The 13,605-nt window shown below is 40.3% G+C and overlaps 1 protein-coding gene across 1 annotated transcript; it reads left to right on the top strand.

The window, feature by feature from the left end:
* On the top strand, positions 1–10,727 carry LOC123084136 (ABC transporter G family member 45-like). The gene is made up of 8 exons (XM_044505899.1): positions 1–68; positions 758–878; positions 9,562–9,650; positions 9,816–9,900; positions 9,991–10,150; positions 10,335–10,438; positions 10,513–10,563; positions 10,632–10,727. The coding sequence occupies exons 1-8, from the start codon at positions 1–3 to the stop codon at positions 10,725–10,727; spliced, it is 774 nt and encodes a 257-aa protein (XP_044361834.1).
* The last annotated feature ends 2,878 nt before the right edge of the window (positions 10,728–13,605 follow it).

The following is a 13,605-nucleotide window of genomic DNA, read 5'->3' as shown; positions in this document are numbered from 1 at the left end:
ATGAGTGGAGTGAGGCTAAAATTTAGTCCCACATTGGAAGTTGAGAAAGAGTTGCACCTCTTTATAAGGTGAGCTCTTCTACCACTTGTATGAGCATGAGAAGAGGAGACCTACACGCGTGCTCCTCCTCCTCGCTCGCCTCGCCTCGCCTTGTCCCGACGCGACGCGGGTTGCGGGATTGAGCCGAGGACAGAGCTATGCATGTTGTCTATATTTTTGCCGCCGCTTCGTATGGTTTCTCATCACCGTTCCAGATCATTGCGCCGCCAAGCTAGTCTTCTCCATCCCTCCTTCCGGCGTGCACCGCGAGAAGGGACAGCAGGCCTCCGAAACCCCGCCTCTCGTGATCCTGTACGGGAGAGGGGCGATCAGGTTTTTGGGGAGCGCACTCGCGCGACTGCTGGCAGCGACGACTTCGCGAACGACGACTTCTTCCCCGACCTCGGCAACCTCATCCTCGACGACATGGGCGACAACATCAACGCTGGCGGTGCTGCACCCGCTGCACCGTATGTGATTCTATCCTTCCTGTTCGAGATCGTGGTAGAATTCATGTTTCTAGTATGTGCCCTAGATGTGATATGTTCATCTGCTATGCTAGTTCGCATGATTAGTTTAATCTCTACTGCTGTTGTCATGATTTATATTCTGTTTATTTGGATTAAATTTCGTAGTAATTTGCTTATATTTCCTTCACATATGTAGCAACTGTGTGTCTTTTACTTGCAATAACAGTTGTGCTTTCCATCGCATGCAGTCTGGGAGTCGCCGGGCCCAAGGTGGAGGTGCGGTTCGAGGATCTCGCCGTGGAGGCACACGTCCGCATCGGCCGCCGGGAGCTGCCGACGCTGCTCAACTGCGCCGTCAACGCCGCACAGGTATGTCCGCATCGTTTTGGCCGGCGATCGACCAGCCTATTGCCCTCCTACCATCTCCTCAAACTGTAGACACGATCTTCAAAGTGGTGCGTTGCTGGCGGCCGGGTAAGGGTGAATAAATAGAATCATGGCAAGCTGACGCCTCTCAGCCTGTTTCCCTGCTCCTAGTCAGTTGCTGCTTTGCATCGCTCCTACTCCTAGTCCTGGTCAGTTGATCGCTGTGATGTATATAAGCAGATCTTAGTTTTGGTGAACTGCCTAGTTACCTTTCGTGAACTGCTATGTCTTGACTGTTGAGGTACGACATGCATGTGGAAGCCCAAGACCTCTAGTTCATGCATCCTTCACTTTTAGCTCTCTAGCCTCTCCTTATGCAGTTTCTAACAGACAACGTGACTTCAACTAGCGGGCAAAGGGGCGGCGGCACACCGCGTCCGTGCAACTGCTCTTGACTTATACAATTGTTGTTGCTGCTCAAAAACTATAACAACATAGTACACATGTCGGATGAGTGGAAAAGTATATCAGGTTAAAATATTATGGGGATACATTGCAGTGGCTAGATGAGACAAATTTGCTTATTAAAAAAGAAAATCCAGTGAAGTGCAATAGTTTCTTTACAGTTAAGCTATCATAAGAAAATGTGAAATAGAAGATTGACAGGCTAAAACAGTGAGATCTTCTAGTAACACAGATCATTTGACTCTCCAGTTGTGATAGTACATTCCTTTTTTTATTTACTCTGAAATCTTCAAATAGCTACTCCCAAGTAGGAAGCAGACCATGGAGAAGCTGCTCGCATGCTTGTAAGTGTTCAAGGTACCCTATGCAAAGGCGTCAAAAAGTCAACTTTAGGTTCCCTTCTCGTGGCATTTTCTGGAACTCTAATGGGTAATTATGATTTTTTTTACAAAAATGACACCATAATCGGTGAACATGGGCTTACAACAGATCCTTATACAATCTTATGCCATGGAAAAATAATGTGTTCATGTTATCATTTAACGTTCTCTATGGCTCTAAATATTTGAGCAAATAAGATATTAATTCATGGTTTTGTTTATGACTTATTGAACCAAAACATCAAATTTACCTTAACCACAAGTCTGAAATTATTGGTAGAGTTAGTTCCAATTATAGTGCCACGATAAAGTGAGCTTATGTCATCTAAAAATATCACCGATTGCTTCTAACCACTAAGGGATAAAAGAAGAGAAACTAATAACTAAACTCACCAAACCTGAAATAGCTCATTATCCAAGGCAATCTAACACTGAAAAGAGTTCTTTCTGCAAAAGATTAAATTTGCTTGATCGCCATATTAAAATGTTGCCAAAGAACCAACCTTATGTTAATTCGAATTTTGCTTTGACCCACATAAAGAGAACTTTTTTCCCTGCTTGCTGATTTAGTTGCTAACAATGGTATTTAGTAGCAAATGAATCAAGGCTAGTACTGGAAGATAGTTGTTTCATGTAAGAAAAGAGGACACACACAAAAATTGCCACAACAATGCTCATATGGACAGGCAAGCTTTGTCTTTTCCATGGTAGATGATAATCAATATACTCAATTCTTTCAAATGGATACACATGACAAATATATCATATGAAAAAAAGTTGGAAATGTCAAACATGCATGCCTAGCTAACTAGCTATAGGACAATGCTAGAAAGAACTTTTGAACTGATCGTATGTTTGCTTGATAATCCAAGAAGATTCATCTTTGAAGTGAAAATGCTTGTTGTCAATATGTGGAAGGAGGGCCGGAGAAACTTGCATGGAGCATCGAAACAATGTGTTGGTACACCCTTAAGAACTGGAATTGCTATCTGAATACCGATCACTTGAAAAACAATTCATCTATACATTTGAAGTCTGAGAAATTACATTGTGTTATTTGTAGTATTATATAAGATACAAATTTGCATACCTAGTTCTTTTGCATGGCGGAAACATCGAGAAATAAAATTAGAAAATTGACAACTAAAACTAACTATTGCCAAGGTGAGAATGGGATTTTCTTCATATATAGTGAAGTTGATGTCTAAGAAAGAATTCGATAATCTGGACCGAGATAAAAAATATAATTTATTAAAAGTATAAAGCTGGCATAAAGATAACTATTTTTAAAAAGGTGTAGTTGTAAAGCAGTGTATTCCTTTTTGACACCGAGTCAAAGCTGTGAACCAACCAAACGAACATGCATCAAAACACGGGTAGCGCGAACTGAGCGTAGCTCACATGGTTAGGTTCCTTCTGATGGTACCATCCCACTAGGGTTCACGTCTTAGACTATGCCACGAGTGCTCGCATTTTCATAGATTTATTTCAACCTTTTCGGCGATGTTTGTTCAGTAGGAGGAGATGTCACCGTCGACTACGAAGGCGCCTGTAGTGACTTCGTCAATCTCAAGATGTTGTGCCGGCTCGGTATCTCGGAGGTTCTCATAGAGGTAGAGTGTGTATGCGTGTGTTCATAGGGGTGAGTGTATGTGTGTGTACGTGGGCATCAAAGTGTGCTATGAAGACATCTGTGGTGACTTTGTCAATCTCAAGATATTGTATCGGCTCAGTATCTCGGAGGTGCTCATAGAGTTATGGTGTGTGTGCGCGCGTTCATAGGTGTGTATGTGCGTATGTGGGCATCAACATCGACTACCAAGACATCTGCGTTGACTTCGTCAATCTCAACATGTTGCGCCGGCTCAGTATCTCGGAGGTATTAATTGAGGTAGAGTGTGCATGCGCACGTTCATATGGGTGTGTGTATGTGAACATCTACGTTGTACTGCGTTAAAAAATCAGTAGCAAAACACAAAAGGAAAAATCCAATAATTAACCAAATAAAAAATCAAACACATGTCAGCTAGAAATGGATTCATGCAAAGCACTTCAAATGCACGGCAGCAGCCCTTGCTTAGCTTCTTTAATTGTTTTATATATTACTCCATTCACTTCCTTACACAAGGCCACTTCATATGTGTATGTCTAACTAACAATTAACTTTACCACTAAAAATGAGCTCATGCCATAAAAGGTGTTATGCACATTTCAAACAACTTTCCGATGATATATTTTCGATGACATTCAATTCATATTTTGTTAACCAAAATTATAAGTCAAAGTTTGATACGGAAAATGAGATGGCCTTGTATAAAAAAAATAATGTAATTCGAGACAGAATTCTCTTTTTCAAAAAAAAACGAGGATCCACGAAGCTGTGGCAACCTGGGCCAAGCCGTGCTTGAGGAGGATGTGGATCACCTCCAGCACAAGCGGACTTGTGTAGTTCGACGTCAACACCTGAACTTAATGTTATTTCTCATGCATTGCTTTCCCTAGAGACACAACAAATAATACACGCATATGTATGTACTTGACGTTCGTACATGACCTTTTTTAAAACAATTCATAATTTGTAGTGTTACAGGAGAAAACAATTCAATATATGAGTGGGGCGGGGATTGCTTTTGCCTGAGTAAATACTTAAAGCCATTACATTTGGAGCACACTTCTAGGTGACCACCACCATTTCAAATTTTTAAACACCACTTTTGGGATGAGTGGTCCCAAAAAGCACTTTGGTTTAGAGCGTTCTAGTAACGAATACGACGACCCTGGAACTTCAAATTAGGAGTGGCATGCCATCGTATGTGGCCACTATATTGAGGTGGACATAAGCCCCACCTGCTTTTTCGATAAAGGGCGATTTTATTACTTCAAGATGTAGCATCGAGCGAATGTAGATCATTATGAGTAACACCCGACCTCTGCATAACTAGATACACACAGCCAAATACGAAAGTCTGACAAAAAGACATAACACAAAACCGATAAATCAACAATACTAGACATATAGACCGACACTATGCCTACGTCGAAAGAAGTAGTGGATCAATCTGTAGGTTATACTGGCACCCATGTTAGAAAAAAAAACCTCCGTAGCCACCTGCTTCTATCGCGTACACACCGCCTTGAACAGCGGTTCGTACTCTGCTCGTTGTAGCATAGACCATGTACGAAGCGAGTGTGTACACCATGTATAAGCCCCACCTGCTTAGTTGTTCTCTTCTTCTCCCTGCTTCCTCCTGTCTCCCATCTCTTTCTTTCAGGCTTTTCTTTTTTAAAAATTAGAAGAAACACTTGTTTTCCAGGAATCCTGCACAAAAAAGGGGTGGTTTTGAGTAATATACTCACCTAGAAGTTTCTTGTAGAGATATATATGCTTATTACTAATAATGAACACAACTAGTTGGGCGTAAGCACCAGGGACATCTCCGGAAATTTCACACTCTGGGGTGAAAATCAAAATAGGTCCCTAAATGTCAAAAGGTTCATTTAAATGAAAAACTAACATAACTAAAGTATACTCCCGCTCAACTATATAACTTAAAATGCGCGTTATTCGGTACAATATTTATGAAATATATCAAATAGTAATGCTAAAGTAGTAATGATGGTAATAAAGCAATAAATTAACCTCACGTTCTGCCGAAAAGCAACATTTCTCTAATATTTATATTGACATTAAATCTTCAATCATTTCTTCATAACTAATATTCTCAAAGACATCCTTTTCAAGTTATATTGTGTCCAAACCACAAATTATAATGGTACAATAATTGCCTAGCATGAATAAATCAATTTCAATGGTCACATCTTTTGGAAGGAACATACAAGCTGGTTTTTGTAACGCGTTGACACAAAAGATATGTACTTATTTTAATTCCTTTCTAATAAGTATTTCTATGAAAAGATATCATTCCACCAAGGAGCGCGTATTTTTACGGAGAGGCATCTTTTCAGAAAGAAACGTGTCTTTCCACAAAGACCAAGGGGCATGTATTCCCCAAAGAGGCACCCTTTCACCTAGGGACATCTTTTAACCAAAATACATGAGCATTCGTAAGCTCCAATTGTGAAGATCTAACAATCTTGACCGATCCTCGATATAATCTAATGTATGCTCCTTTTAGAGTGGCGTGGCCTAACGTGCGCTGCATTTGGAGTTAATTTTAGAATAAAAAGAGATCAAGGAGTACTTCTTCAAAATATTTAGAATATCAACAGAAACCATATATTTATTAAGTGGGTCCTCATGGAAAATTACCTCACCAAAAAGTACATCAATATGTGTATGTTCTCCGCTTGTAAGTGCACCTTCAATATTAACACAAGCAAGCATCAAACTTGTTGTCCAAGGATCACAATCTATCTGAAGTAAGCAAGAAACCAAATGTTTATCGTACCTCTTATATTGTTTAAATTCCTTAGTGAGTGAAATGATAGCTTGATCAACGGAATGTATACAAGAATTGACCCTACATGACTCCTCCACAGATCATCATCTACATCCTCATCAAATCTACTTTTTTCTTTTGATATTATGTTTGGTGCAGAATTCTAGACGAATATCCATCTCCATTGATTTTTTTAGTATTCCAATGCTTTTGAAAATCTAGTTACTCTATACCTAGTGAAAAAGGAAATAAGGCCATGTGCAAATTCAAGTGCAATATTGATAACCATATCCTTTGATCATAACTATTTGTTGATCAAATTAGCAGCAGATAGTATTTCATACCATGTGATTACTGACACTCAAAATTCAAAGCCACAAAGATTATTTCGGCTAACGATTGACCTCCAGTACTTGTCGATGGTTCTTTATCACTTTCATCCACTTGTAGTAAGGAATCCCTTACTTCTGGTAGTTGAGATCTTATAGCCTTAACACCATCAACAGGACTGTCCTAATGGTTCGATGGCAATGACATGAGAGTCAATCATGTGTTATGTTAGCTATGAAATTTTTTGTTGTATTAGAATTAGCAAATGTCGTATAGATGCGTTGGATAACTCCAAAAAATATGTTGCTTTTTAATAAGACTTTGCCATATCACATAGAGTCATACTATGACAACCACAAGCTAAACTCTTTTATTATCTACATATGTTTCTTTTGTGCCCCTAGAAGTTTTCCTTTCAAAATCAACCTATTATCATATTTTGTCCTCTTACGTTGTCCACATCAGGGTCAAGCCTTCCCTTTTTACGACAACAAATAATCCTTATCCAAGAGTATCTTTCACATCCATAAAACCAAAGAAGGATTGTTTAATGTAAAAAGAACCTGAAGATGCGTCAATGTTCCTAATTATCAAATACATATTTTCTTGGTGGCTTGCATCAGGAATGCAATCAAGTATAACCAATAAGTACTTTGCTTATTTTGCCTTTTCAATTATTTCAGACCTGATTGTAGCAGCGAGCAAATTTAACTCACTCTAGATAGAACGACCAAGACAATTGTCACAAAATTTATCATTGGTGATGCAGTCAACATGCTCTTTGAAAACTGGCTCAAATTCAACTAACATTAGAATTAGTCCTATTACTCCCATGAAATGCAATATTATGATGTGCAAGAAATTTTACCTTTAAAAGAATCATGAACAAAACTTTTCTCCAATTATCCCTTTCTTCGCTTAGCAACTTTATTTTTTTATTCTTTTGCAACCTAAGGTGCAATTCACACCATGTAATCATATTTGTGACTATGTTTTCTACTAGTTTCATGCTCTTTAAGTCTACTACCAAGATGACTCCTTTATTAAAGCTCCAATTTGCAAACTACCTTCCCATGAGCCCCTATCTTAATAATTTGCATAAAATAATTACTTTGTCAATATCTTTTTTGTGTACAAGCCATCATGTGTCACACTTTTATCCATTAGATAGAAATCTAGTGTATGGTAGGTAAAAAACCTTCTAGACAATTTATTTCTAGGACCATGCTCAATAAACAAGTTTCTTTTAGCACCTAAATATCTATCATTCGGTACCAATTGCATCCCAAGTTCTTGGTCAAATATATCGTGTTGAAAAGGATTATGGATGTTATCAGAAATATTAGAACTACTACTTTCATCAACAGAATTAACAATATCACCTTCATTGGCAGTACTACCAACAACCTCCATGGGCAATATTAGCATCTCCCCTTAATGATAATGTTACCATCATCCACTGCATCAATTTCTGCATCATGATTGTCAACCTCTACAACTTCATTACCAAGACTGTCATAAACATTAACATGAGGAATTTGATTTTCATCGTCAAGTTGCAAGTCGGTCACAACAAATCAATAAATAGCTCCCCGTGCAAGGCTTTGTTGTTTGTATTGTTGGTTGTCTTGTTTTCGTCTTCGCAATCAAATTGATCGAGCGTCATTGCCTACTACTTAATGTTTCATTTGCGCAACTGGATGGAAAATAAGTGAGCGGGTTCCATTATCGGATTGGAAGCAAAAATTCAAAGCTTTGCCATGGTTTGGTCTTCCTATCCTCCAGGCTTAAGCCAGCCCATCTAGCATTTTCTCGTTTCCCGAGTGACAAGAAAATAAGACCACAACTGCCATGAACAGATAACAATTTTACTGTAAAAAATCTCTCTAATGGGGGCCCATGGTTTTGGGGACCCTATGTGGCCGCTCAAGTCACACACACCCTCATTGACGGGCCTAGTAAGCACATGAATTTCCAAATTAGGAACATGCTAGCATGTTCTACAACAAGTTCGTGATTTCAGGATTTTGCTCGTTGTCACCGGCTCATAAAAAAAGTTGTGTGCCAGATCCACGCATCACACGGTCGTCATCTACGTCAAACTATCCAACCCTAAAACCAACTATTATGCTAGGTTGGATATTTTGAAACCACACCTCATACCAACATTAATCACGCCCTAAAGTTGAGGCTACTACCAAGTTGGCCCCGTTGTCCTAATTTATTTGTCATTCAATATTTCCATTCCAAGCCATGGCACATTATCCATCTATGTTTTTTAGAGGACTGCAACCTCACTCCTTAGGAACCCACCTCTTGAAGAAGGAGCACATAACTCTATAGGGCACCCGATTTAACTCCAAAGTGTCTGAGCATTAAAAACAAATGGCGGTGACCTCGTACACTTCCGTGGACTTATTTTATTGGAAGTTGTTTGGTTGCAAGGTCCAAACGTGGATAAAACATGCGTCAAACAAATCATAAGACTAAAAATATACCCTGTTAGCTTTCCGAGTAGCTAAAATTGGATGCCATGTTTGTTTGATATAGTTATTAATTCTATTTTCTAATGGGTGCACATAGTGGAAAATGAAAAAAAAACATCATTTGTTCGTTAAAATAAAGATGTGATATCAAGAGACCCCCTCACAATGCTTCCCCCTCGACCGTCTGTTCACCTAGATGAAGTGGCAAGACACCTCACACTTGCTTGACTCAGGAGCGCATTTTTCAATGTTGCATGAATGGTTGGGACGCGACCCTCCCCAACACCCATCTCATTGTTTTATGGGACACTGATGCATGTTGGCGGCAGAACCTCACATTGGTTGCAGCTCATAGGTCAAACCACTAGAGAAAGACTATCCTCGTTAGAAATGGAGGTGGAATTAGGTCTCCAAATGTGTCATGTTGCTTCCGTGAAACGATGTTCTTGCAGCAAATAAGTTGTTAGAGTTTTGCCAACCATGCATTCTATTGTACCTCCATACCCTATATGTGAAGTTATTAATTTCGTGTGCATTCGAGCCCGCTGTGATTGACTGTTCTATACAAATGTGAGGAAACTGCGTGCATGCGGTTCAAATAATCTTTTCATTGTTATTTGTGTAGGATTTGGTGTCATTTTTTCATATGTATTCTAGAAGGAAAGGAGCAATCAAAATCATAAATGAAGCAAGCGGCAAAATTCGACCATCAAGGTATATATGCATACTTTTTACTAGCGTAAAAGTAAGAATACATTTTGTACCTCAAACAAATTGTTCCAAGGAATGACATCTTCGCATAGTACCACAACTGAAAGTTCATGACTTATTAATTTACGGACCTAAGATCCTGAAAAGTTGTCGTATGAACATAACCAGGATGACACTTCTTCTCGGAGCGCCCGGTTCTGGGAAGACAACATTTTTGAAGGCATTGGCAGGAAAGTTGGATTCATCCCTAAAGGTAGGCTGGGTTATGTACATACCACCAAAAACACCTACATACGTGGTCTAATGGAAATTGCATTTTTCTTGATGTAAAATATCTTACTAGCGCAAAGGAAAGATCACATACAATGAAGAAGAAGTGAATTGCTCAACACCTCAACACATGCATGCTTACATTAGCCAGTATGATCTTCACCATGCTGAGATGACTGTCAGAGAGACAATTGATTTCTCATCCAATATGTTGGGAACCATTAACGAATTTGGTAAGTCATTGTCCTAAGCATGGTGTGCTATTCATATTATAGGTCTTACATATAGATCAAGATTATGTGCTTATGAACGAGATTAATTTTGTAACAAAATGCATAAAGTGGAACTCAAAAAGCTCCCGTGTAGATGGTAAAGGTATCCTTTATTTTTCATCTACATGGATGGTAATCAATACGATTCCTGTATTTGGAATGTTAAACGTAGAGATGATGGGACAATCAGTAAGAAGAAAGCAGGGTGAGCTCAATGAAGTGGAACCAAATCTTGACTCATTTATTAAGGTGGTTACTTCGATTTTCTCAATTTTTAATAATTACATTTATCTCCCCAACCACTTAAGATATGTTATCTACAGGCTACGACATTTGGAGAACGAACTAACCTTACAATGAACTATATTATCAAGGTACCAGTAACTTTTCAATCTACTGTTATTTATCTTGACAACATAATCACAAGATCTGTGTGATGTAGATACTTGGTTTGTCTGAGTGTGCTGATATCCTAGTGGGGGATGAGATGAGAAGAGGCATATCGGGAGGACAAAAGAAAAGGGCAACAATTGGTTAGCATTTTATACTTTGTGCCATGTATTTTGTTCCTCTTTGTTGAAATTTTAGCCTCTCTTGAAATTTACTACCAACTTTGCCCTGATAGCTTGACCTTTATGGAGAAAACTAAATTTCCGATCCCTTAACTTACCTACTTGACCATTTTAGCGTTATATCGACTAGAGGGGGGTGAATAGCCGATTTTTATAAAAGTCTTCAAAACGTGGAAGTTTCGAAGACAAACGATAGAAATAGACCTATTATCATGCAGCGGAAGGTAGACTACACTAGGCAAACCATAGTCAAGTATTCAATGAAGTGAAAGCACAATGACCTATAGCAGCTAGGTAGTTAGGATCAGGTAGGAAGATATTATGAAGCCAAACAGAATACGCAGTCACTCAGTGAAGACAAAAGATATTGCAATCATACAATGACTTCACAAGGACCAATAGTAAGTAAAGGGAAGGGAAAGATGAAACCAGTCACTCGTTGAAGACAATGATTTGTTAGACCAGTTCCAGTTGTTGTGACAACTGTACGTCTGGTTAGGGCGGCTAGGTATTTAAACCTGAGGACACACAGTCCCGGACACCCAGTCCTGAACACGCAGCTCAGGACATCCAGTCCTCACCATATTCCCCTTGAGCTAAGGTCACACAGACCTCGCCCAATCACTCTGGTAAGTCTTCAAGGTAGACTCCCAAACCTTCACAGACTTCGTTCACCGGCGATCCACAATGACTCTTGGATGCTCAGAACGCGACGCCTAACCGGTTGGAGGATTCACAGTCCTCAAGTATAATAAGTCTTCAGATCACACAGACAGGAAGACTTAAGTGATGCCTAACACTCTTTGGCTCTGGGTGGTTAGGGCTTTATCCTCACAAGGAATTATCTCTCAAAGGCTTCGAGGTGGGTTGCTCTCAAACGACCAAAGCCGTACTCTAACTCTGAGCAGCCAACCGTTTATGGTTGTAGGGGGTGAGCTATTTATAGCCACTAGGCAACCCGACCTGATTTGTCCGAAATGACCCTGGGTCACTAAGGAACTGACACGTGTTCCAAGGGTCAGATTTCAAACACACACGACAACTTTACTTGGGCTACAAGCAAAGCTGACTTGTCCGACTCTGGACAAGATTCGCTCTCATAGTCTTCACTCGAAGACATAGGTTTTGGTTAAGCATCACTTCAGTCATTCTGACTGGTTCTCTTGGACCTCACTTAACAGTACGGTGGTTCCTATGACTCAACAAGGAAGAAAAAGAACTACGAAAGATCTAAGTCTTCGAGCTCCATAGGCTTCATGCGATGTCTTCTCTTGTCATAGTCTTCAATGTGAATATCTTCACATACCACCTTTGACATCAATGTCTTCATACATTTTTAGGGGTCATCTCTGGTAGGAAAACCGAATCAATGAGGGACTTCTACCTGTGTTATCCTGCAATTCTCACAAACACATTAGTCCCTCAATTAGGTGTGTCATCAATACTCCAAAACCAACTAGGGGTGGGACTAGATGCACTTACAACTGTTATTTATCCTAACAACATAATCACAAGATTTGTGTGATGTAGATACTTGGTTTGTCTGAGTGTGCTGATATCCTAGTGGGGGATGAGATGAGGAGAGGCATATCGGGAGGACAAAAGAAAAGGGCAACAATTGGTTAGCATTTTATACTTTGTGCCATGTATTTTGTTCCTCTTTTTTGAAATTTTAGCCTCTCTTGAAATTTACTACCAACTTTGCCCTGATAGCTTGACCTTTATGGAGAAAACTAAATTTCCGATCCCTTAACTTACCTACTTGTGGATTTTGCATCGCTGAATTTCAAAGCTAGTCCACTTTGCACAAAGAAGTTGCCAAAAGTAGACAAATATGGACAAGTTTGGTACCTCGACTGAACCAAATTTTCCCATGCCGACCCAGCAGGGTATTGAACAATTGTCTCTCATGTGTCAAAAATTCTATTTCCTTCCATATATCTATAGTGTGGACATTTTGTCGAGAACTCTTGTGATGTCTGCACAGAGCGCTACCCAGGGTATGTGGCATGTCGTCCTACACTACGGCCCATGAATCGTCTCCGTTCAGCGAGTTATGCACCGTCGCCACCGGTGGCCCTTTTAGCTAGCAAGACATGGCCCTGTCTCAAGCCGCACGTGCACCTGACCGTGTCAAGTTCCCCATCCTTTTACCACCCTCACTGTTAGGATAGGACCCATGTTTAGTTGAGTGGGGGGCCCCTCCACTCACGATTTAAAAATTCAATAATATTTGCTAGTGTTGTTTCACGAAATATGCTTAAATTCTTTGAATTTCTAGATAATATGCCCCCACTCGAGTAGTTTTCCCTCACTCATTATACTTTCTAGGTCCACCACTTCTCACCATTGCAACATGCGCACGACATAGAGTGAGATGGTGTTCACATGCACTCCAACTCATCTTTCACAAACTGCACCCATGGTTCGACACCAGCTCCATCCATATTGTGAACTAGCCTAGAAACATTTGTCAAGCGTGGTTGTGTCATCGTATGTCACTGCACCATATTCTCATCATTTCCTTTCGAAGGTACTGCCATATGATGGCATGTCGCTAGAGGTAGTGACCGCTTGGGACACCACTCATAGATGTTTGTCAGCTACAAGGACACAGAAGCACGTATCATTGCCCTTCCCTCAGGTGATGTGGCGATGCCACCTGACGTGGGGTCAGACCTCTCCCCACGTGTAGGCGCCTCTGTCTTTGGTGTTGCACCGCCCCCACGCATTCCCACCTCTGCCCGTGGAGCACCTACTAGAGGCAGCCGACGGGCTGAGCCAACCGCTATCAAGGGGCCTCCGGAACCCCGCCTCTCGTGATCCTGTATGGGAGAGGGGCGA

This window comes from Triticum aestivum, chromosome 4A (assembly GCF_018294505.1).
Source record: "Triticum aestivum cultivar Chinese Spring chromosome 4A, IWGSC CS RefSeq v2.1, whole genome shotgun sequence".
NCBI classification, from domain to species: Eukaryota; Viridiplantae; Streptophyta; class Magnoliopsida; order Poales; family Poaceae; genus Triticum; species Triticum aestivum.
The sequence above is the reverse complement of the archived record's forward strand: the minus strand, read 5'-3'. Positions and strand labels throughout refer to the sequence as shown.

Coding starts and splice junctions, on each gene's coding strand:
- LOC123084136 (XM_044505899.1), top strand. CDS start 1: ATGAGTGGAGTGAGGCTAAAATTTAGTCCCACATTGGAAGTTGAGAAA. Junction 9,651..9,815: donor GGCAAAATTCGACCATCAAG/GTATATATGCAT, acceptor GAACATAACCAG/GATGACACTTCTTCTCGGAG. Junction 10,564..10,631: donor CAATGAACTATATTATCAAG/GTACCAGTAACT, acceptor TGTGTGATGTAG/ATACTTGGTTTGTCTGAGTG.